This window comes from Martes martes, assembly GCF_963455335.1.
Source record: "Martes martes genome assembly, chromosome: X".
In the NCBI taxonomy this organism is placed as follows: Eukaryota; Metazoa; Chordata; class Mammalia; order Carnivora; family Mustelidae; genus Martes; species Martes martes.
This window is the reverse complement of record NC_137897.1, coordinates 106,600,016-106,625,320: the sequence shown is the minus strand read 5'-3', so window position 1 is coordinate 106,625,320 and position 25,305 is coordinate 106,600,016. Positions and strand designations below refer to the sequence as shown.

The 25,305-nt window shown below is 43.3% G+C and overlaps 1 protein-coding gene across 1 annotated transcript in view; it reads left to right on the top strand.

The window, feature by feature from the left end:
• The first annotated feature begins 9,022 nt into the window (after window positions 1-9,022).
• The window catches only part of MAP7D3 (MAP7 domain containing 3), a 31,781-nt gene continuing 15,498 nt past the window's right edge, over window positions 9,023-25,305 (top strand). The window contains exons 1-7 of the mRNA XM_080795303.1: window positions 9,023-9,119; window positions 13,864-13,962; window positions 14,056-14,139; window positions 15,201-15,364; window positions 18,780-18,894; window positions 19,610-19,714; window positions 23,689-23,784. Coding sequence (XP_080651429.1) covers window positions 9,065-9,119; window positions 13,864-13,962; window positions 14,056-14,139; window positions 15,201-15,364; window positions 18,780-18,894; window positions 19,610-19,714; window positions 23,689-23,784 — 718 coding nt within the window. The 5' untranslated portion in view covers window positions 9,023-9,064. The remainder of the gene's footprint in view (window positions 9,120-13,863; window positions 13,963-14,055; window positions 14,140-15,200; window positions 15,365-18,779; window positions 18,895-19,609; window positions 19,715-23,688; window positions 23,785-25,305) is intronic.

Below are 25,305 nucleotides of genomic sequence, written 5' to 3'. Positions count from 1 at the left end.
TGAAACATATGGAGATGGGAAAAAGCATATGTCAGGCCTGCTGTGGCCCATGTTCCTGTCAAGCTCACGCACTGGGTCATTTTTAATCGTGAAAACACCACCAAGCAGGCTTCCCAAATATTTCTACAGAACTAAAATGGAAATCAGTGCTGTATTTCTCACACCTTCCTTCTGAAGTCAGACTCAGCTGCTGTATCCCAGGATTTGGCACACACCCTCCTCCCCCCAGAGAAAGATCTTAGTTAGTTCCTCCTGGGTACGTTTTGGTCGAATTAATCATCCCTAGGCATAATAATATCAATAACAGCACAAACCCTCTACCGAACACCATGCAGAGTTCTGAGGGTAACACTTGTTGTAAGAGCGACTTTTTCCGGGAAGCCTCTCAGGCTATGTTGGCCCTTGGCCAACTCCCCCATTCCCACCCATGTCGTCCACTCCCAGATTCAAAGAGTGATTCGATTTTGCTGTTCTTTTTGCCCTTGGCCTAGGCTGCCAGGCACTGTTTTTAGGGGCCCTCTCTTGTTCTGGCTCCCCCTACTTCTGGAAAGCTCGAGAATTCCGGAATCAGATTATCCCGAATCTGAATCCTGCCTCTGTGAGGTGGGGGAAGAGTACAGAGGGGCCCGAGAGCCAAGGTATTTGCCCAGTTCTGCTGCTGCAGAAAAGAGTTCCCAGGAGAAAGTGATGAGAGCTGAGTCCAGAGCCGCAGACAGGGACCAACTCATTGGACCCCTCACAAAAATCATGGTTGTTCAACATCCTTTTAAGCACGCCTTTGCCAACGTAGCCATATCTCAATCTGTTTCCCTCCCGTGTCCCTTTTTCCGTTTCATTGGGAGGATATGGGGCAAATTCCAGCTGGATTACATAATGGTTCCCAGCACCAGATCAGGAATTGTCACTTTTTTTCCTCCCAAAAGATTATCTGGACAGCCTTTCACGGGTGTGCAGGGAATAGAGCATTAGCTGGGGTTCCAGCTATAGGAGCTCGAGTCAAAGTGAAGGACTGAATTTCGTCGCCTTGCTGGTCATCCCTAGCTCTCACCTTTTGTGGCTATCTTGACAGCAACATCTAGAAACTACAGAAAAGCAAAGTCAAGGGTGTGTGTCTTTCATGAGAACAGAGAACTGTGGTCTATGTACCCATTGGCCTCGGGGATAACCTGCTGCCCCAGCCACCCCAAGAGTCTTCTCTGAAAACCCTCCTCAGGGGCCTGGAGGGGCTGGCTGTTGAGTGAACCTGACCCTGAAGGTTTGCTCTGTGTTGCTGAGTCCTTTAACCCAGCCGCACACATGGATGAGAACCCAGTGGCGAAACTTGCCCGGGCTCTTGGCTGCCCAAGTGTGCATTCCGCTAGACCCACGTGGCCTGAGGAGTGTGCACACAAGGTTCCCTTGTACTCTCAGCCCCCTTTTTTTTTTTTAAATCTGAAAGTACACATTCTTTAAATAGATCTGCAAGCTGGCCCTCAAGGAACAATGGGCTTTATAGTGTAGGCTTTCTACTACAACTGTATCAGCCCATTGACAATTGAATTTTGCAAAGGGAAATTTTTTTAAAGATTTTTTTTAAATTTTGAAGTAATTTCTATACCCAATGTGGGGCTTGAACCCATATCCCCAAGATCAAGAGTCACACGCTCGTGACCAGTAGAGCCAGCCCTCCCCCCCAACTCCAGCAAAGGGAAATTCTTAAGAAGAGCCAGAATAAGAGGGGGTGCCTGGCTAGCTCAGTGGGTTAAGCCTTGACCTCAGGGTCCTGGGATCGAGCCCCACATCCGGCTTTCTGCTCAGCCCGGAGCCTGCTTCCCCGCCTCTCTGCCTACTTGTGATCTATGTCAAATAAATAAAATCTTTAAAAAAAAAAAGGATAGCCAGAATAAGGATGGATTTTTTTTTTAGAGAGGCAGAGAGGAGAGGGAGAGGGAGAGAGAGAGAGAGAGAGAATCTTAAAAAGACTCCATACCCAGTCAGGAGCACAACATGGGGCTTGATCTTAACAACCCTGAGATCATGACCTGAGCCGAAATCAAGGTTTGGACACTTAACTGACTGAACCATCCAGGCCCCCCAAGGATGGAATTTTTAAATCAGTGACAATGGTTTTATTCTTTCTTAAGTAAACCCTACCCCCAAAGTGAGGCTCGAACTCACAGCTCTGAGAATAAGAACTCGCAGCTCTACAGACTGGGCCAGCTAGGAGCCCCACGTCTCAAAATCTTAAAGACCTAAGAGTTTTTAGAATAGTATGTAGTCCCAGATAAAACTTGATGATTAACGAAGTGTGATATATAAATATGCATGAGATTCCTTCCATGGCTTTTGCATTTCACTTTCTGTGTGTGATCTGGATGTTTCTCCCCTCGGTCATTCAGCTAGCTCCTTTTAAAATGTAGGTGCATATGTGCATACAGTGTGCTATGGGGTGGAGGGAAAGAGAGGGAAAACCGGATATGTTGTGTGTTGTATCAGAGACCCGGCATAGGAAACTGGGGTGCAAACCGCCCTCAGGCCTCCCGGCCACGCCTCCTCCCTCTGTGCAGTGCTCCTCCCTCCACTGTGATGCCCTTCCTTGTGTGATGCTTCGTGGTGTTGCCATGACAATACCTGGGCTTTCAGTGTACTCTAGGGCAAAGCATCTGCCTGCCCTTAGTGGAAAAAAAAAAAAAAGAAAGAAAGAAAAACAAGGCTAAGGATCAGGAAATCAGGAACTAGGAGACACTAGGTCTGTATTAGAATTTTTCAGATTTATCATCATCAAAGAGAAATAACATTAGGTACTCAGGTGTACTTGACATCACACTAGACATCATTTGGTATATTTCCTTAGAGGTATATGTTATACAACTAATAACACTTAAAGAATCAGGAACTCTGGGAATGAGGCCCAACAATGTGGGTTTTAATAAACTATCTCGACTCCTCTTTTCTTCTCATTTTATCCCATCTGGATTTCACCAATTTTTAGCTCTATTAGAAATTCCTAAGTGTCTGTAAAGGGCATTCCTTGATATTTTAGGCTTTTTGGCATCCTCTGAAGCTTCCTTTATGTTACAGGCCTGTATTTAGAATGAGAAGACCCAGCCCATGTTTGCGCTACCTTATTTGAAGTTAAGGGGGAAAAAATGAGGACATTTACTTGCCCTTTAATAATTTTAAGTCTAGATCTTTTCAACCCCCCCCCCCGTCCCAGTGGCCATCCAGAATATTTTCATTTCTTCCTCCAGTACTGCAGAGGCTTTTAGTATTTGCTCTCATTCATTCAGCCAACATTCATTGCAAGATAGACTACAAGAGATGTGGTGTCTTTCCCTTTACACATGCATTTTTTTAACATGTGTATTTTGAATCCAGTCCTGAATACTCAGCATTTATTGATTTTGCTGAGTCTTTCTAGAAGAAAGCTGCTTGAGGAGACCTACTGATCTCCACTGCAAGACCTATATTAAACACCCATTTACAATGGCTTCTTACTCAAGAGTTTGAATTAAAAAATTTTTAACGATTTATTTATTTATTTTGGAGAGAGAGCCTGTGGCAACGAGGGGCAGAGGGAGGCAGAGGGAGAGGGAGTGAGAAACCTAAGCAGGCTCTGTGTGTTGGGCCTGGAGGCCGACACCCGACCCAGGCAGGGCTCGATCTCAGGACCCCAAGATCACCACCGGAGCTGAAACCAAGAGTCAGACGCTTAACAGACTCTGCCGCCCAGGCGTCCAGAGTCAATTCTATTAAAGGCTTAAGAAACAGCTATCAACACTTGAGTTGGGAGGTGTAGTAAGACTACTAACTATAGGGGCGCCTGGGTGGCTCAGTGGGTTAAGCCTCTGCCTTCGGCCCAGGTCATGATCTCAGGGTCCTGGGATCGAGCCCCACATTGGGCTCTCTGCTCAGTAGAGACCCCACTTCCCCCTCTCTCTCTGCCTGCCTCTCTGCCTGCTTGTGATCTCTCTGTCAAATAAATAAATAAAATCTTAAAAAAAAAAGACTACTAACTATAGAAAGTACAGCTTTGAAAAGGCTCAGGTGCCTGAGTGGGGGGACTGGATCAATGAAGAAGTAGGAGGCATGGGTTAGGAGTTAAGAGTGGACTGGAGATCAGCACCTAGTAAACTGGGAGATACAGCGGAAGGCTTAGTAGACATACGTGGGCTTGGGTCCTGGCTCTGCCCCTTGCTGGCTGTGCTAACCATGGATGGGCAGGTTAGTCAGCCTCCCCATGCCTATTTCTTCATCTGTAAAATGAGGATGAGAATAGAAACTGTCTCATAAAAGTACTGTAAGGATTAAATGAAGGGATCCGTGCAAAGCCTTTAGCACTGTGCCCACCATTGGGTAGGCAATGGATAAATGACAGCTCTTACTATCTCCCCGAAGTGTCCAAGACTCACCTAATGCTCCGAGCAGAGGGCCACCACTGCCACCACACCCTTTCCCCTCCGAGGTTTAGCTGAATTTCCAGTTTGGAGGGAAATACCTTCCAAACGGGCAGTGGTGGCCTCTTCTTCCTCTCCTCAGATGCTTACTGCCTCCACCCTGGGGAGCTCAGGCCAATATGATCAGCCCCCCAGACCACCCCAGGAGGGCCCAGGGACTCCCTAAAAAGGAAAGGGCACACAGAGCAAGGCCACCCCAGTTCTCCAGGCAAAGAGAAAGGAGGAGAGATGGGGTGAGGAGGGATGGCTGTGAAGGGTTGTGGCATGGGTGGGTGGAAGGTGCTCCTGGGGTGGGAATTCCAGAGCTGAGAAAGCTTTGAGAAATGACCAGAGCCTGAGGTAAGCCTGTAGCTTAGGAGGGAAGAAAGGGGCAGATTTGGGGAAAGAAAGGAAAATGTGAATAGATTTGGCAAGAGAATGAAACCTCCCCCCGTCCCCCCAACCCTGGCATCACAGCCAAGCTGCAACAGATGGGAGGTAAGAGTCAGAAATGAGAGGCGAAGTGCCTCCACTGTGGGCCTGACGGGCTAATCTGACAGGTAGTTCAGGGATGGAGAGGAGAGCCATCCCATGGCTATGAAGCTTAAAACTCCCAGTACAGTGCCGCGGTGGTGGGAGTTGCAGTGGGAATTTGTTAGACTTGGGCAGTCCGCTGAGTGTTTATTATTACATGTGAATTCCATTTTTTAAAAACTTCATGGTTTGATAGAAAAAAAAATGTGACAAATCCTAGACCTGTTGTGCCTGTGGTTTCTGAATGTTCTTCCTGCTGGTGTCAGGTTTAAGGGGAAAAAATAACCAAGGGAGAAAAAAAGGGAGCAGGATTCCAGTTCTTTTTTTTGCTCACTAGGGAACTTACATGCTTTCCAAACACAGGAGGAGAGGAGCCGCCTGGGTTCCTTCCCAGCTGAGTCTGGGTTGGCCCCAGAAGAATTAGACTCACTCTGCCCAAACGGACGCCTTTAGTTCCAATATTTTTCCGAGAAATATACAGTCTTGTGGGGGCTCCTTAGGGAGCTGCTCTAGTTCCAAGAAAACCTCTAAGGCTGGACCCTGACATCAAATAATCAGCATAGAATCAATGGAAGGCAGGGCTCCTTTCCTGTCTCCCCGCCACGGGCCAGGCACAGAGCAGATGACAGTTTGAGTGATTCCACCTATGAAATGAACAAATGAATGCTAAACTTCCCAGTGCGAAAGAAGGGTTATCTGTGAAGAGACTTAACAGAGATATCGATGCCATGTGTGGACCTTGTTTGGATTTTTTTTAAAGATCTTACTAATTTATTTGACAGAGAGAGAGAGAGAGAGAGATCACGAGAGAGAGAGAGGCAGGCAGAGAGAGAGGGGGAAACAGGCTCCCCACTGAGCAGAGAGCCTGATGTGGGGCTTGATCCCAGGACCCTGAGATCATGGCCTGAGCCAAAGGCAGAGGCTTAACCCACTGAGCCACCCAGGCGCCCCCCTTGTTTGGATTTTTATTTAGACATAGGAAAGGAGACAACAGTTGCGAAAGTTGACCACTGATGAGATATCTGATCATTTTATTTGCCTTGCACCGTGTTTTCCAAAACTTTTAATGTTGTCATCATTTTTACAATAAGAGATTTTATATTAAAATCCAGATTTCCAGCTTATTTTGAAAAACGGGAAGATCTGGCTACAGATAGGCCCAACTCCTCAGTCAGTTCCCATGGGCCGGGATGAAGGAGTGATTGCTCTCTCTTGGTCTTCAGGTCCAGAAATAAGTGCCAATTCTTCGTGAAGGCTTCTCTGAACACCCTAACCAGAAGTGATTTTTCGTCCCTCTGAGCTCTCAGAACACATTTTTACTACTCACCCAGCTCCTAGCAAACATTGCCCATATTTGTTTTTTTGTAAACCTTTTAGTACCCCTCCTCTGCCCACCCCACCTACCCCCCAATGCCTGGGTTGGATTAAGGCCTTTAAAGGCTCTAAATGCTGAAAAGATCATGGAGGGTGCTTCCCTGTATGTACTTTCAAATCAAATTTTATTTTATTCAAAGTGGTGGTGTTTGCAAGTCAGCTGAAGCCACACTTAATAGATTAAAAAAAAAAACCCTCCATTTGGAAAAATTTCAAACCCACAAAAGAGTTGAAAGAAGAGTAAAACAAACATCTATATAATCCTCTAGTTTTACCGATTTTTAACATTTTGTGATATTTGCTGTTTTTTCCCCCTGAACTGCTTGACAGTAAGTTTCAGGCATTAAAATGCTTTGCCCCTAAACTCTTCAGCTTTTATTTCTTAAGAGAAAGGACATTTCCACAGTAGCATTCTCCCACCAAAGAAATTTGACCTTAATGCGATATTATCTAATACATGGTTCATATTCAAATTTTCCCCATTGCTACAATAATCAATGCTCTTTAAAGCTATTTTTAAAATCTAGTTTTTTTTTTTAAGATTTTATTTATTTGACAGAGAGAGAGAGAGAGAGTGCACAAGCAGGAGGAGTGGCAAGCAGAAGGAGAGGGAGAAGCAGGCTCCTGACAGAGCAGGGAGCCCGACTCGGGGCTGGATCCCAGAACCCTGGGATCATGACCTGAGCTGAAGGTAGACGCTTAACCAACTGAGGCTCCCAGGTGCCCTTTAATCTAGTTTCTAATAGAGGACCATGCTTCGTACTTGGTCGCTTTAATCTCCTGTGATCCAGAACACTCTCCAATGCTTGTTTTTAATCTTTGATGATGATAACATTTTGAAGCATCCAGGCCAGTTGTTTCATAGAATACGCCACAGTCTGGATTTGTCTAAAATTTCCTCATTATTAGATAGGTTCAGCATCTCACAATGGGTTCAACATCTTGAACATTTTTGCAAGAAACCATAAAGGTGGGGTGCCTGGGTAGCTCAATCAGTTAAGTGTCTACCTTCGGCTCAGATCATGATCCCAGGGTCCTGGGATCGAGCTCTGAGTCAGTCCGGGTCGGGCTCCCTGTTCTGCTGGGAGCCTGCTTCTCCCTCTCCCTCTGCTGCTCCCCCTGCTTGTGTGCTCACCCTCCCTCTCCCTCTACTAAATAAATAAAATCTAAAAAAAAAAGAAAGAAAGAAAGAAACCATAAAGGTGATGTTGCATTTTTCTAGATTGTCCATTTATGGAGTTCCAGATAAATCATCAAAGCTGAATTTATGTGTCTCTGCTTTGCTGGTGTCTTAATCACATGTGTGTCATATTAACAATCATGGCTACCATCATGTGCATCATGGAAAACAAGAGAGCAGGACTTTGGATACTTTATAATGCCAAACTTCCTCCTCCCCACTCCCACTCTACCCCTGACTCCCATAGCAGCTCCCACTCTCCTACCTCCACCCCCAGTTTTTTTTTTCCTCCATCCCCAGTATTAATCTACAGCCTCACCAACACTTATTGTTCACCCTTTAAATTTGCTAAATCTGTAGGTATAACATGGTATCTTCTGGGTTTTGTTTGTATTCTCTCGGACTGCTGAAGAGTGTGAGCATCTTCTCTCATGTTTCTTGATCATTTGTGATTTTTCTCCTGTGGGAGGCCTGTTTATACCTTTCGCTCACTTCTTGGAGGTTTTTTTTCCTTATGTATTTTTAGATCTTTTTGCATAATCATTTATGAACTATATATGAATCTCCAGCTTTTATGAAACAGTATTGCTTAAGGCTAAGCACATGGAGGAGGCTACTGGTCAGACATTTTGGGTTCAAATTCCAGTTCTGATAGTAACTGTGTGACTGTGAATAATTTAACTTCTCTCTGCTTTAGTTTCCTTATCTACGAGATGGGAGTGATAACGGTGCCTACTTTGTCAGGTAGTAGGGGGATTAAATGAATGAATATAGGTAACGTAGTTAGAACAGGGCCTGGCACATAGTAAGAGTCAATAAAGGTTTGCTGTAATTAGCTCCTTCCCTTTTACAGCTCCCTGAAATTTTGAGATAGAGAGGGCTCATCAAAGAGCGTGTCCCACAAGCCCTCTCCTTCACGTAAAGACCCACAAACACCCTAGAGATAATTCATGCAACTTTGAGACCTAACAGTGTCATGATTTATTTTGCAACAATTTAAAGAAAGGCTCTACTCTTGATTGGGCTCCTAGTGCCTCCCAGGAACATCTCTACCCCCTAACCTGCCTCTGGGCCTCTCATCCCTCACTTAGGCCTTTCCGTAGTGTTTCAAAGACTAGCAAACTCCGGATACAAGCGCACCCAGGAGGCGCTCAGTATAATGCTCCCTAAAGGAACGAAGGAACAAATGAAGAAAGGGAGGAATGTTACTGCGTTGCTCTGTAGACGGGATGAAAGGGAAAAAGGAATGTTGGACGGCCAAGCCGGCTGATGATTGGCTGGCCCCCCGCACACGGATGCGAGGAGAACATGGAACGTAGGAGAGGGTTTTTTTAGACCAGAGGTCCCCCTAGACCAGAGGTCCCTGCCCAGCGGGTCAGGACGTGGTGTGTAGTGAGCAGCGCTGCAGAGTTTGCGGGTCTCAGGCGGGCGCGGCGGCTCTGCGGGCCCCGCCCCGCCCCGCCCCCCGGCGCCGCGGCCGAAGCGGGCCAGACGGCGGCGCCGGAGCCTGCGCACTGGACCCCCAGCGCCGCCAGCGGTTTCAGACGCGGCGGCTCGGAAGATGGCGGAGCGCGCCGGTGGCGGCACCTCCCTGAGGGGGATGCGCGAACGCATGGGTGAGCGGCTTGGCGGCTCCCGGGGGAACTCGGAACCGCGCGGGAGGCGGGCGTCTCGTGGCCCCGGGGGCCGTTGAAGCGGCGCGGAGGGCGCCAGAAAACTTTTCTCCGGAGTGGCCTCGCGCCGTCCGGTCCTCCCCTCACCCGCCCCGGAGTTTCCCTGGACGGGACAGAGAACCGTTGTGGGACGGGGGTGGGGAGGAGGAACGGCCGGCCGGCCGGCATCACCGACGGCCGAAGTCCCGCGGCCAACGGCCCAACGGTCGCCGCCACCGGCCGAACCCCGCGGGCGGGGCGTGAGGGAACTAACGGACGCTGTGGGCGCGGGGGTGGGGGTGGAGGGGCCTGTGACCCCGGACCCCGAGGACGGTCCTGAGTTGCGCCTGCCGTTGGGGGGCGGCGGGCGCCCGCGCAGCCATCGAACGGACGCGCCACAGCCCGGGATGTGCGGCGCCCGCCCAGAGCCCGCGCGCCGGGGCAGCCTTTCCAGGCGCCGGGAGCCGGGAGTTTTCCCTCTGCGCGGGGCGCTCGCATCCTCTCCCACGGTCGCAATCCTTGCCTCTTCCAAGGACTTAATCTACCGCACCCTCCCGGTCAACGTCCGGTGAGGAGGGAGCCTTGGGGGCTGTTCCTTTGAAAGTTGGGAGAAACTTGCCTCTCCGCTCCTCCTGATTTGCCTGCTGTAGCACATGACTTCGTCAAGATGTCACCTTCCGTGGGACATCTTGCAGACCCTAGGCGGCAATGAACGGGAAGCAGCACTTCAGTGTGTTTTCTTCTGAACTGGCCCCAACGCCAAAATGTTTGTCGCCCCCAAATCGTTAATTTTCTAAACTTTGGCAGCACATTGCTTAGCCCAGGAGACTGCTCCGCTAGCGGAGCGAAATGGTATTTCTCGCTTGTGGGAGGTTACTTGGTTTTCTCAGGCCAGTCGCTATTACTACGAACTTGAGAATAAAACGATCTTAATTGATTTTATCGAAAGCCTTGGGGATTTTTTCATTTGCAGTTGAAAAATTGGCTGCGATTGAGAGGCTTTGTGTTACTTCAGAATACTTCGAATCCACTCCCCAAACAACGTATCAGAATCAAATACACTTTCATCTTTACCTAGAGAGAGAGTGCAGTAAATTCGGGTTGTTTCATTAGTTGTCGACACCTAAGGCTCTCTGCCATTTGTTTATTTCAGTGATTTAAAGTAACCAGCATTCTGGCTAACCCCCTTCCCAAGCATTTTTGGATATTGAATGTTGTGAAGTATTTTAAAATCTTTTATGAAACAGTTGCTTGGATTCACAGTATTTCCAGCCAAAAACTTAGTCATGCAAAAAGGGCTTAACCCAGAACCCTAATTGACCTCCTTGCTGCCCATTTCCTATTAGGAATTGAAAACATCACATGTTATATGTTAGAATTTTCACAGACTACCGGCTTTAACAAGATTTGCCCTCATGGTCTCAGCGTTTTTCCTGAAGGGGACAAGGAGTCATTGAAATGTTTCACCACTTTGTGCAAATGAAATGCCACTGTGACAGTTGTTTCTTTTTATTCTGTTATACAAATAACCATGAGTAGCCCTGAATCTGTTAATCTGGTCAATTTCATTTACTGCTGGGAGACTGGCTCCAAGAGTTAAAACGTTGTCCCTGAACAAGTGACTTCTAAGGGGGCATGAATTATGTACATTCATTTTATTATGTTTTCTATGCATAGCACTGTGCTAAGATTGTAATATACTGAAGAAATACACTTTTTAAAAATTTTTATTTACCTGAAAGAGATAGGGGTCAGGAGCATGGACGGGGGAGTGGGCAGGGTTGGGGCAGAGAGAGGGGGAGAAACCGACTCCCCTGAGAGCATGACCTGAGTGGAAGGCAGACGTTTAACCCACTGAACCATCCAGGCATCCCTAAATACACTTCTTTTAACAGAACATGTGTTTTATACTTTTACACATAATTGTAAGATAATTTATATGAATTTTTCAACCTGATGAGCATAAGAAACTTGCCACTGATCTGTCACCTTGTTTTTCTAAATTCACAAGTAATTTCTTTAGACAAATGCAGAAAAAGCTACTAAGGTTGAGTGAGATGATTATAGAATTTTAGAGCTGGAGAAACCTTAAGATTCTCAAGTCTAACACCCAGAGTCCCAGCTATAAAATCCTGGGCAGCTTCTATAACTTGGATGTATAGTCTAACAGCTTAATATTTTTCCAAGTAGCCATTCCACTGTAGGCAGCTCTGACTGGTAGGAAACTGTCTGTAATTTACTTTAAGACGTGCTATCTTTGAGGAATTTTTTGTTTTGTCTTGTTTATTTTTTAGTAATCTCTACCCACTTTGGGGCTCAAACACAAGACCCAGAGTTACTACCTGCGTGATCTGGGCAGTAATGTTTAGCTTCATTTTTTCCTACCTGTAAAAAATATGGAAAATAATAATATCCACTTTATAGGGTTGTTAGAATTTAATGAAATCATACAAATGTAAAGAATTTCGTAAATGGTGAGGTTGATATACAGTATTTGTTATAACCATTTTTAGGAAAGTACCATAAATACAGATTAAGGTTCTCACTTCAGTTCTGGTAATAAACTCTACTGCCTTTATTAACCTCCAGGCAAAAGGTGACTCTTTTCTTTAAGATTTTATTTGAGAGAGAGAGAGAGAATGGGGCTGGGGTGGACAGAGGCAGAGGTAGAGAGGGAGAACGAGAAGCAGACTTGCTGCTGAGCAGGGAGCCAGATGCAGGGCTCAGGGCTGGATCCCAGGACCCTGAGATCATGACTGAGCCAAAGGTCACCGAGGTGCTCTGCAAAAGGTAACTTTTAGCTTTAGTATGGGATTCAGAATTAGTATAGGAATTACAGAAATACTGTAGTATACTTAAACTGTTCCTTACTGTAGCTTTAAAATGAATGGTAAGTGAATTCTCTCATTAACGGAGTTGAATAAAATATTCTGTTAAGACATAAAGCCTTTCTCCCATTGCCTGGACATTTAAAATAACTTCTAGAGCCTGTCCTTTTGGTGAATATATTTCTTGCCAATGGGAATTTGGATATGCAGTTCTAAAAGTCAGACTTGATATTATTACCGCACTAACCTTTAAATTATTTAGTTCATTATTCCCACCACAGCTAATTCTGAGGTTACTACTGTTTAATAAGATCTTTAAATATGGTAAAATTATATATTTCAAGAGAATTTGTCCCTATGGTCAGGTAATTTGTGCCAAAATATGAACTTTCTTTGGGATTTCTAATCAGGAAAATGGAATGTGCAAAACCAACTGTTTTTTTCTGTGCTCACATAGAGATGTTAAAAGCGGGAGAGAGTATATAAGAGGGTTTAATTAATTTATATATTTAAGAATTGTTCTAATACACTAGTATGCAAATTCAGAAGATAATCTGTGGTCCTTAAACTGAGAAGAGTCTAATCTTCAAATTTAGCTAAATCATGGATTATCTGAGCTGTTAGGTCTCTGTGGTTAAAAAAAAAAAAATCCTTTTTCCTTTTTGAAATAGTGGTCCCTATGGCAGCAATTATGAGATCACTTTCAAGGTTACTCTGTAAAATGACTCCCAGATCTCCTCCTCAGTGACAAGAAACATCTCAGAGTCCTTTCATTCTTTATGGACAATGACAGCTACTCTGTTCCTTTAATTATTTTAACCGCCCATCTTCAACTGTTAAATTTTTCCCTGATATATAGAAAACAAAATTGTATGCAATATCACAGGGGCATATTTCCTGTGCATTCACAGAGGTAGAAGGAGAGTTTTCAGTGTTAATCTCCAGATTCTTCCTGAAGATGCCCAGCATTGTGGGACATTTTACATGCAGCCATAAATGAAATTCAAGGGCTCCGGAATCCCCTATAATAATTGCTGTGTGTGTCATCCTGGCATTTGTTTTTCTTACTCTCCCTCAAATTGTGCTCCCCTAATCTTGTATTTCACCATTATTGAAGTTTATTTACCACTTTTGGGCTCATTTTACAAGGCATGTGTAAATTTATCTTTGTTTGCCAGACATTTCTCTACCTAGAATAATACTATCTCAATGGGAATTCCTTGAGTGCTTCTCCACCTTCACTGCATTAGAATAGAGCTTTTAGCAACTGGAAGTGCCTGGGCCTCCGCCCAGACAGAGACTGGGGGTGGGGAAAGGCAGGCATTGCTGGTATCTTTAAAGCAACGTGGGTAAAGAAAACCCCACATCTAGGTAATTTATAAATGTACTTTTTAATATTGGGTCCAATCTCTGAGGATCTCACTGTTGACACTTCTGCTTCCAAATTCAGATCTGTAAACACCACGTCTTTTCTAAATTCTCAATTTATGGTGAAACAGTTTTTCCATTTCTGTGCCAACTCAATTTTTCTAGTACTTGGTGTGATATCTTGTCTGAGGCATTTTTGAAAGTTATTAATCATTAGCTCCTACTTATCCACAAGCTCATGCTGCCACTCCTACTAACAAGCTCTAAGTCCTCAGATAGACTGGCACAGCCACAGTAAACAGCCTTAATTCTTCTGTAAACTGTTGTTGAACATCCTAGGTACTCAATATGTCTTTGTTGTTGACCTGGATTAATCTGTCCTGATTTTGTCTTCTAGATGAGAGATGCTGTCCTGTATCATCAAGGACGATTGCCCAGGCTTTGCCTCCCTCTGTATTAGCTGTTTGTATTCATAATATCTAATCCCTTGCTTTTCTCTCCCTGTATTCTAGTTGCGGCTGCTCACGCCATAGCCGAAGAAAGACGGAATCAAAGTAGTTTCAGCACTCATCCATCTCAATCTGCAAATATAAGATCAGCTTTCAAACCAGGTGTAATTTCTAGAATGCTTTTTTATAGATGTCAGAGTGTCACGTCAGTGAAACCAGATTAATGCCTTACTATATTTTCTTTTTTGTTTTTAGTAATAGATGGGTCCGTGCTTAAAAATGATGTGAAGCAGAGGTTGGCAAAGGAGCGAAGAGAGGAGAGCAAAAGACAACAAGAAGGTATATTTTAGACTTAAAATCGGAATGAATAAATTTTCTGTTGAGGTTATATATTTTCATAGTGATTTTATCTACTTTTCCTGATCTGTTTATACATAGATTACATTTTTTCTGGAATGTATTATGTTGGATTGAATAATTATACTAAGGCAGACAAAGAAGGCCTTAAAAAATTGTTGATTGTTTAATTTTTGAAGTAGTTTCTGTTAGCTCTAATTTTCTGAAAACTAAGGTATGAAAATTTCAGCATTTGTAGAAACAAGCAGAATGGGGTTTCAATAAAGATGACTCTAAAAAGGAAAATGAAGTTGTTAATAATCCTAACATAGGCTTCTCAAGTGTAAATTGGGACCTAAAAGAATAATCTTTTTACACCTCAAGAGAATGCCTTTCTCAACTAGGCATTTTTCTCTGTCCTTTGAAATCCCTTGACAAAACTTGTGCTCAGCTTCATTCAAATGGATATCATTTTTCTTTGTTTTGGTGAGGAGTTATTTCGTCCTGGAGCTCTTTGGGGGAGTATTTTAGAACTGCATAGATGCTCTCCAGGCTTTAGTGAGGGAAAATTTGAAATAGGAAAACATCATGCTGTTCCATAGTGTGGTGTCTTAACTCCATGAATGTAAAACAAGCATAATTAAATATGGTCTGCATAGATGAGGCCTTTGAAAGAAGTTTGCTAGTAGAAGGAAAAAAAAACCCTTCTGGCCATGTGTTTTCTTTTTATTTTAATGTATATAGCCTGTTAATCTGGTGGGGTTTAATTTCGCCTCAAATTAGCAGAAATATCACATGAAAGAAAATACTTGTTTTTAATTTGGAATTTTAGCTTGGACAGGATATGAGGGTCATCTATGCCATCTCTGTTCTCTAGAATTAAGTGAACACGCAGTGCAAATTATTCTTGTTCACTTATATAATCGTTTGTTATTGGCATAGGTCATGTTATTTTTAAGAAAGAGGAGGAGATATATTAACTTTCTCCTTCTTTGTGAGTACTGTAGAAAACTTAAATATTTTCTTGGCTCTAATGCCTCGAAAATGTATTTGGAATATTTCAGCTACTAAGGAAACACAACTGCTTGAAAAAGAAAGAAAATCACGGATCCAATATGAAAAACAGATGGAGGAGAAACAACGAAAACTGAAAGAACAAAAAGAAAAGGATGAGCAGCGGAGAATATCTGCAGAAGAAAAAAGGAAACAAAAATTACAGGAAGAAAGGGTACAGTACATGTTTCCTAGCCTGTTCATCAGAGGCCACGTGCTGTCACCTGGCACTGGAATACTTTTTTCTTAGCCTTTCACTGCCTTTCCTGCCCCATCTCCTGCCAAGGGATCCAGTCCCAGTTCCCTCTCCCCTTCAGCGGTAGAGCCTCTTGTCCCTGTGCTCTCAGATCCCTGAGTTTCGACCTGCTATCTGAGGTAAAGCGGAGCCTCGCAGGCCTGGGACGAGAGCCCTTCCATGCTCTGGGATGCGGCTCACGGGTGTCTCTGCGCTCTGTGCCAGTGGTCTCATGCTCATAGACCCATCGATAGGCCGCGATCTCCCTTCTCACGGCTGCTCCTCTGACTTGAGCGCAGGCCAGTCAGATGACAGCGCTTGCTCTCCCGTCTGGCTTCCACTGCCTTTCTGCCCTGGCACTCTTCCTCCCAGCTGTGCTGGGGCCCTGCCTCTCTCTCGACCTTCCTGGACTCTTTTGGTGTCTGGCACTCTGTTGGTATGAGTCACTGCCTTCGCGATGCCCTCTCCCTTTCTGTCCCTCTTCAGTCAGTTTGTCTTTTAGTGTCCATACTTGGGCATCTGGCTACCTGTCTCGTGCTGGCTGATGCTCTCTGGCACCAGAGTTTTGTCCTGTAGGTCATTCTACTACTTTATTCTGAGGATCCTTGACTCCATGTGAATCTGCCATGCTCTCTGGGATCCCGTCCTCTTTCTTGCTGGCATTCTCTTACTTGCTTTATTCCGGGGATTCTCAAGTGTCCCTGACTAAGTCTTTGTCTGTCTTCTGGTTCTCTGGCTGACTGTGACCTTTTTCTGCCTGAGGTGCCTCATTTTTCCTTCCTCTTTGTCTTAGCTTTTCTCTCTCTCTCCCCATCTTTGGGCTCTTTGCCTATTCTCTCAGTCTGTGTTTTTATCTCTCCCTCTTTTCTTCTCTTGCTCTAATTTTAAATTTTCTTTTTCTGTCCTTTCTTTTTGGTTTCATTTGTCCCCCATGAGGCTTCTTCTCTGTGGGGCCCACTCTTCCACCTTGTACACACGGTTGCTCTCACATACCTCACCCCCAGCCCCTGCCCCGTCTGCAGATCGTCCTTATTCTGGGAGTGTTCCCATGCCATTTCTTCCCCACCCATGGTCCGCTACCACTTCTCTGTCTTTCTGTACCTTTTTCTGTGGTTGTTTATGCTGTTTTTTTTTCGTATTCCAGTATTTGATGGACTCTCATTCAAAATTTCTATCACTAGCCATCTTCCTCTGTGAAAGAGCTTCTTAATTTACTTCTGTGGTGAAGAGAATGAAGGCCAGAGTTAGAGATATTTGAACTAAGAGACTGAAAGAAAGTAAAACAGAACATTGCAGACTGGAGAGAGACTCCCAGGGACCGAGAGAAAAAAAAGACAGAAAGAAAGAGGAACCTGAGAGAGATCTGCACTGCCGGGGGGAGGGAGCCAGAGATGTGTGGGGGAAAAGAGGCAGAAGGACAAGGAGAAAGGGGGCCAAAGAGAATCAGCCTCACAGAACTAATGTGATGGAGGAGGTGGTCCCTGACAGCAGGAATGGTCGGTGGGACACTGAGCAGCCTGCCCATAGAGAGAATGATTTTTTTTTTTAAGATTTTTTATTTATTTATTTGACAGACAGAGATCACAAGTAGGCAGAGAGGCAGGCAGAGAGAGAGAGAGGAGGAAGCAGGCTCTCCGAGGAGCAGAAAACCCGACGTGGGGGGGCTCGATCCCCAGGACCCTGGGACCATGACCTGAGCCGAAGGCAGAGGCTTTAACCCACTGAGCCACCCAGGCGCCCTGAGAGAATGATTCTTTAGAGCAGGGGTGATGCGGAGGAAGGGGGAGTGTGAACAGGAGACCTGTAGGAACCACAGATGCTAGAGGAACCTGAGAACACAGAGGGCCAGTGCATTTGGAAGCAGAGGGATAGGGTTTTTACGAATTAGAAATGTTAAAATAACACAATACAAGTCACTGTTTTCAGCCTTTATTATACTTTCTGGGTTTTTACTAATTTGAGCAGCTTACTTTCTGTTAAAAAATAATAATTGTAAAGTATTGCCATTAGATAGATTTTAAGAATTGCAGTTGCTTTTCTCCTCAGAGGATATGGACGACTCTCCCATTTTTCTAGGGTGTTTTATCTTTTCCCTCAGAAGTGTTGGGGGCCATTGTAAGGATGATGTTGCTATGAAACGGTCTTCGTTCTCAGGGAAGAATAGAAAGCCTCCTGGCCCTGCAATTGATTTGCTTACCTGAGTATAGTCCGTGGTCTGTTATAGCACAAGGACTTGAAGTATCAGAAAGGAAAATCATGCGTGCCGCTCATTTCTGGCGGGGAGGTGGTTTGGCCACAGTGTGGTGTTCAGTTGAATAGCTGTTATCCAGAGCCCTTGCAGTTAAAGTTGAGGTCAAGGGGTGCCGGCTGGCTCATTCAGAAGAGCATGTACTCTTAATCTTCTGAGTTGGAGCCCCATGTTGAGTGCAGAGATGACTTAAATAAACAAGACTTAAAAAAAATAAAGTTGAGGTCAAGACAAACACATCGATTATCCCTTTCTTTTAAACTTTACCACCACTAGAATTTACGATGTTACAAACATGGGTATTATAGATGATTCTGGCATAGATTTCACTTATATGTATGTTGATTTTTTTTTTCCTGCCTGATTCTACAAAGAATTTAAGGTGTATTTTATTTTAGTTTTTAAAGATTTTATGTATTTATTTAGAGAGTGAGCAGTGGGAGGGACAGAGAGAGAGAGAGAGAGAGAGAAAGAATCCTAAACAGACTCCCATATAGAGCGCAGAGCCCAATGTGGGGTCCTGAGATCATGACCTGAGCCAAAATCAAGAGTTGGACGCTTAACTCACTGCACCACTGAGGCACCCCTTAAGGTGTATTTAACTTACTGAGCCACCCAGGCGCCCCTAGGTGTATTTAAAAAAAAAACACATACCACAGGGGAACCTGGGTGGCTCTGTTGATTAAGCATCTGCCTTTGGCTCCGGTTGTGATCCCAGGGCCCTGGGATCCAGGCTCATGTCAGGCTCCCTGCTTCTCCTTCTCCCTCTGCCTGCTGCTCCCCTTGTTTGTGCACATTCTCTCTCTCATATTAATTAATTAATTTCCACATGATACAAGCAGAGGTAAGCACAGTCTGTTCTTCAGTTCATATCCGTAAGATTAAAGCCTGTTACTCAGGAGAAGCATTGACATTGATTGATACCAGAAATAGGGTCTTCGGTTGTTTTTTTGGTCTTCATTTTTAACTATTACCTACCTCATACCCCCCCCCAATTTTGCTTGATAGAAAAATTTGGTAATGGGTTGGTGTTCTAACCCACATATCTAAATTATACTATCTAGTATATTGAATATGTAAAAATTTGTTGGCATTTATTTTAAATAGGAGAGATTCAAGGCTGTTCTCTGTCGGACATTGGAACGGAGCAGCCGTGTTGATCATCGTCAAAAAAGATGGTCATGGGAAGGCTCTACAGCTGTGAACCCAGAAACCAAAACTGGTAACTAATAAACTGTTAAACTTTAAGTTATTCATGCTCATATTTAGATATTGGCTGTTGCTGCAAGGTTGCATTTACAGTAGGGTTTTGAGCTTTGTGTTTTAAGTGAAAATGCTGCCATGTACTCTTTGGTGTGCCCAGTAAGTTTATGTTTAAATTTGTATCATGTAAGATTACAAAAAGAAATTTTTTTTAAAGATTTTATTTATTTATTTGACAGACAGAGATCACAAGTAGGCAGAGAGCAGGCAGAGAGAGAGGAGGAAGCAGGGAGCCTGATGCGGGGCTTGATCCCAGGACCCTGGGATCATGACCTGAGCCGAAGGCAGAGGCTTTAACCCGCTGAGCCACCCAGGCACCCCTGCAAAAGAAATTTTAATATTTTATCCAGTATATCCAAAATCTTACCATTTAAATTTGTAATCTCTGTAAAAATGATTAAATTTTATATAGCTTAATCCAATGCATATTTTTTCCAGTGCATATTTTAAAAATAAATTAAGTCCTATTTACTGTTGCAGCTACTATAAATTTTCCTATAAATGGACAGAGCTCTACAGTTTCATAAAACTTAAATTTACATCGTGTGTAAGGAATGACAGTAAACATTGTGCACCTAATTAGTGCACGTACTCTATAGAACTACATCGTGAACTTACTTTGTTTCAGCTAGTGATGCTTTAAGTATGAGTACAGTAAATATATCTTTCCTCAGCCAGTAAACGTTCTATATCGACTGAGAAACTTGAACAAGAGACATCTGGTTTACAGAAACAAGTGTCTGTGTCATCTGCAGGTCTTCAGAGTTCTGTTGCCAAGAGTAAGTAGTTATTTCATGTATTCTGCTGAATTTAAATTTTAAATTTAAATTTAAATTTAAGTAAATTCTTTTTAATGTCTTTTTTCACAGTACCACTTATCCTTTAGATTGTGGAACATTTAGATTTATTTCAGGAGAGCACCACCTGGTTTCGTTGTTGGTGGAGGTGGTCATTACTGTTTCTTATTTTCATCAATGTTAGTCCTTATTTCATAATTCGCATATGCATCATCAGAGGCGCTTGTTGAGTTCAGGTAGCCCAAACTGAAACACGTTTTATTGCCATTGCCTGGCATAGTAACTTGGTATAAAACGGATTCATATTCTACCTAACCAGTAAATGAGATCCTTTTTCCTAGAGAGTAGCTAGACTGGTCATTCAATTTCCGTTAAGTTTCATGAATATCACCTCATTTAAGGAAAATGTTAGCATATACACAGCAGTGGACAGGTTGATATGCTTCACATATGTCGTACTTGTTACTCATGACAACATTGTAAAGGTGACAGGCAAGTGTAATTACCTTCCTGGCTTTATAGTTAAGACCCCAAGAAATTCAGTGCTCTTCACTCTGTCATGCTTGTTTTTGGCTTATATTTTGGTCATTTGATAGATAGATTGTGATGTTGAAATTGTACATTTCAATAATTCTGTGTTTTCCTCCAAAGCAAATAACATGGTACCCATGTTTAATGAGCAGAGCATTGCTAACCTCCTCTTTACAACTCTTTGTAGTGGTAATGTGGTGTTCTTTTTTTTTTTAAGATTTTATTTTTATTTATTTGACAGAGATCACAAGTAGGTGGAGAGGCAGGCAGAGAGAGAGAGGAGGAAGCAGGCTCCCCGCTGAGTATGGAGCCCGATGCGGGGCTTGATCCCAGGACCCTGGGATCATGACCTGAGCCAAAGGCAGAGGCTTTAACCCACTGAGCCACCCAGGTGCCCCGCTAATGTGGTGTTCTTTAAACAAAAAAGAAATTATCTGCTATGACTACCTCAATGCCTTTTTTTTTGTTTTTGTTTTTGTTTTTAAAGATTTTACTTATTTGACAGACGGAGATCACAAGTAGGCAGAGAGGCAGGCAGAGAGGTGGGGGGAAGCAGGCTCCCTGGAGCCCGATGGATGCAGGGCTGGATCCCAGGACCCTGAGATTATGACCTGAGCCGAAGGCAGAGGCTTTAACCCACTGAGCCACCCAGGCGCCTCAACCTCAATACCTTTTGCTTCTAGTGTTTGCCCTTTTAATTAGTGTTCCTTTTTAAAAAAAATCCTTCACCTGGGGCGCCTGGGTGGCTCAGTCGTTAAGTGTCTGCCTTCCACTCGGGGTCGTGATCCCAACATCCTGGGATCGAACCCCATATCGGGGCTCCCTGCTCAGTGGGGAGCCTGCTTCTCCCTCTCCAGCTCTCCTGTGCTTTTGTTCCCTCTTTCACTATTTCTGTAATAAATAAATAAAATCTTAAAAAAAAATCCTTCACCTGACTGTCAGTGACCATTTCTGGCTTGTTGTGCATGGTGTTTCCCACTGATAATTGAAATGGATTAGGCAAACCATACCCATCAATCAGTTTAAAAAAATCCTTTTTGGAGGCAAACACAGAAGTGATCTTGGCGGGAAGAAGACACAGCAAACATATTCCACATCATTCCCACTTCAGTGCCTTATGAATTGAAGGAAAAAAAGGCATATTTATGGTTTCAATTTAAAAATCTTTTTTTAAAACATTTTATTTATTTGAGAGCAAGTGAGAGAGTGATAGAGCACAAGCGGTAAGTGGGGCAAAGGGAGAGGGAGACACAGATTCCCAGCTGAGCAGGGAACCCCTGATCTGGGGTTATCACATTTTTTCTTTTAATGGTCTAATGAACGTTGATCCACTTACCACCCTAACCCTTGATAGGCTTTCCCTGAGATCATTTGTAGATTAATGTGGGAAGGTTTCCTCTAGCACCTTCCTTGTCACATAATGAAATTAATTATTCACCATTTCAATCCTTTAGAAAAATTGGAATTCATTGCAATATTGTATTTATATACTTTCATGTATACACACGAACACACACATTCATTTTGATATATTTTACTTGTTTAACTAGCATTCACTCTGTTTTAGAAACTATCTAATTGCTTTGAGGAGTTAGCAAATATTTCTTCCACAGACATGTATGACATTTTTAGTATAATGAGCAAATACTAGTATGCCTTCATTCATAGGCCTCATGCTATTAAAAGAGATTTGTAAAGAGGAGGAACAGGCGATGCCTTTTAGGATAATAATTAGTTAAATTGCACTGAAAGAGCAATTCCAAGTAATGTTTAAAAAGATTTTATTTATTTGACAGAGAAACAGCAAGAGAGGGAACATAAGCAGGGTGAGTGGGAGAAGGAGAAGCAGGCTTCCTGCTGAGCAAGGAGCCTGATGCAGGGCTCTATCCCAGGACCCTGCAATTGTGACCTGAGCTGAAGGCAGATGCTTAACAACTGAGCCACCCAGGCGCCCCTAAATGATTTTTTTAAAATGATTTTTTACTAGTTTTTTTAAAAGATTTTATTTATTAATTTGACAGAGAGAGATCACAAGTAGGCAGAGAGAGGAAGGGACACAGGCTCCCTGCTGAGCAGAGAGCCGGATGTGGGGCTCGATCCCAGGACCCTGAGATCATGACCCGAGCCGAAGGCAGAGGCCTAACCCACTGAGTCACCCAGGAGCCCCTTTTACTAGTTTTTAATATGAGAAGGTATGATGGAAGGTACTTTGTGAAATAGCTTACTTACAGGTATAGTATTACTGCACACTCTGAAACAATGAATGTTGTCATTAATGATGTCAGGGAAAATAAAGTCTGTATTGGTGGTGGCTTACCTTTGTAAAATCTCTTCAAATTGAAATGAAACCTGTTTGATCCAGAGAGATGAATATTTCACACGCAAATGAAGTTCATAATCTGATAGCCTGTAATATTTTAAGTAGCCCTGTTTTAGAGCTTGGCTGATTGAAATTGTCTATTTTTCTGGGGCACCTGGATGGCTCAGTTGGTTAGGCGACTGCCTTCGGCTCAGGTCATGATCCTGGAGTCCCGGGATCGAGTCCCACATCAGGCTCCCTGCTCGGCACAGAGTCTGCTTCTCCCACTGACCGCTCTCCTCTTATGCTCTCTCTCTCATTCTCTCTCTCTCTCAAATAAATAAATAAAACTTTAAAAAAAAAAAAAAAGAAATTGTCTATTTTTCTTCTGCTCATTGCCGACTCATAGTAACTGTTCACACTATCTTGTCTTTTCTTGCAGTATGAAAATAAAGGATGTGTGATTTAATCACATGATTGAATTGATTATACCTCTGGTTCATGCTGTTCTATTACATTATCAGTTCAGGAATTTTCTTCAAATGATGCTATGTTGTCAATATCTACAGGTCCCCAGTTTAATTTATAGGTTCCCAAAAGAGAAGTTATTCTTTAAACAGATACTCCTCAGTATCCTGAGTCAGAATATTTCAAGTGAAATAGAAAAAAGTGTCTACACAAACCATGTTTTTCATTAGGTTGCTAAAATTGTGACATCTGTGCCAAAGGTTAATGATCATTTTTGTTTAAAAAAATAACCATTATAACTAAAGTATACATTACTTTAGTAATAGATGTCATGGATTGTGTCCAGAATTAAAGGCTGTATAGTCCCAATTTGGGAATTTTGATCTTGTCAGGTAGTATTAGACATTATCCTCTTAATTTTTAACTATTTTTTTCCTAATAAATTTTATTGTCCAGATCACCTAAAGAGCAAATGAGCTTTAAGTTGGGGATATAGAATCTCTACAGAAGATTGGAAATTTAAATTTTTATAAGCAAAAGTAGAGAAGATTAAAAATGTGTGAAGAGTGACTCACTTCTGAAATAATACATTTAAATAATTTTGTAAAAAATAATATTCCTTTGTAAAAAATAATATTCCTTTGCCTTTGATCTCCAGAAAAAATAGAAAAGAAGAGAAGCTCATCCTTGACGAGAAGATCTAACAAACTGCAGGCACCTTTGGAAACTGTACAAGTAGAAGAAAAACCAACTGGTTAGTTATTTCTAAGTACCCGTCTTAAATGGTGGTTTAAAAGAGATCTTTTGTGGTACCTGTGTGGCTCAGTCGGTTGAACTCCGACTCCTGATTTTGGCTCAGGCCATGATCCTGAGTTGGGCTCCAAGCTAAGCTTGGAACCTGCTCAAGATCGTCTCTCCCTGCACTTCCCTATCCCCGCGCTTCTTGTCGTTCTCCCAAAAAAAGATCTGTGTCAACATTTGGTCATCTGAGAAGTCGTTCCTAAAATTTGAAGCCAGAATATCCTTTCTTTAATTGCAAAATGTCCTTTGATGTCATACTTATTTGGCTGAAGCCAAGAGTCTGTCTTCATTTTAAAAATTTTTTTTAAGATTTTATTTATTGATTTGACATACAGAGATCACAAGTGGGCAGAGAGGCAGGCAGAGACAGAGAGAGGGGGAAGCAGGCTCCCCGCCAAGCAGAGAGCCCGATGCGGGGCTTGATCCCAGGACCCTGGGGTCATGACCTGAGCTGAAGGCGGAGGCTTTAACCCACTGAGCCACCCAGGCGCCCCAACAGTCTGTCTTTAAATGAAATAGGTAGTTCTGCTGTCATCTGAGCAGGAGGTCTATAATGAAGCTGAGGGACTAGATCACAGAGTGTTGGTATAGATAAAGATTTGTGCTGGAAGACTTAATTCTCTTCAAACATTTCACTAGTTAGTGTTAAGAAATTCTTAAGTTATTGGCCATAATTTGAACTTCAAAGCTTTGTTGTGTTTCATAGCATTACCCATGTCTAACCTTTGTGCATGTTTTCACTGCTGATTATTATATACACAAAATTTCCTTATTACTGAAGTACTTCTTTTTTAAAAAATACTTTATTTCTTTGAGAGAGAATGCATAAGCAGGGGTGGAGGGGCAAAGGGAGAGGGAGAAGCAGACTCCGTGCTGATCAGGGAGCCTGACATGGGGCTCGATCTCAGAACTCTTGAGATCATGATCTGAGCCAGAGGGAGATGCTTAACCAACTGAGCCACCCAGGCGCCCCTGAAGTATTTATTTATTTATTTATTTGACAGAGATCACAAGTAGGCAGAGAGAGAGGGGGAAGCAGGCCCCCCATAGAGAGCCCGATGTGGGGCTCGATCCCAAGACCCCAAGATCATGACCCAAGCCGAAGGCAGAGGCGCTAACCCACTGAGCCACCCAGGCACCCAGTGCTTCTTTATTTAAAGTAGTTTCTTTCTAATAACCCCCCCCCCAAACTTTTCTCTGTCAAACACGACTGTTGCTTTTTGTTTTATACCAAACCACTTACAGAATACTCTCCAGTTTGTTGATTCAGGTCAAATCCTGTTATAACAAATGCCATTGTCACAGGAATCTTTAGGAACATAAAAACTTGGAGCAAGGTATTTACAAGATGCACTTTTTAAAAAGATTTTATTTATTTATTTAACAGACAGATCACAAGTAGGCAGAGAGGCAGGCAGAGAGAGAGAGGAGGAAGCAGGCTGCCCACTGAGCAGAGAGCCCGATGTGGGACCCG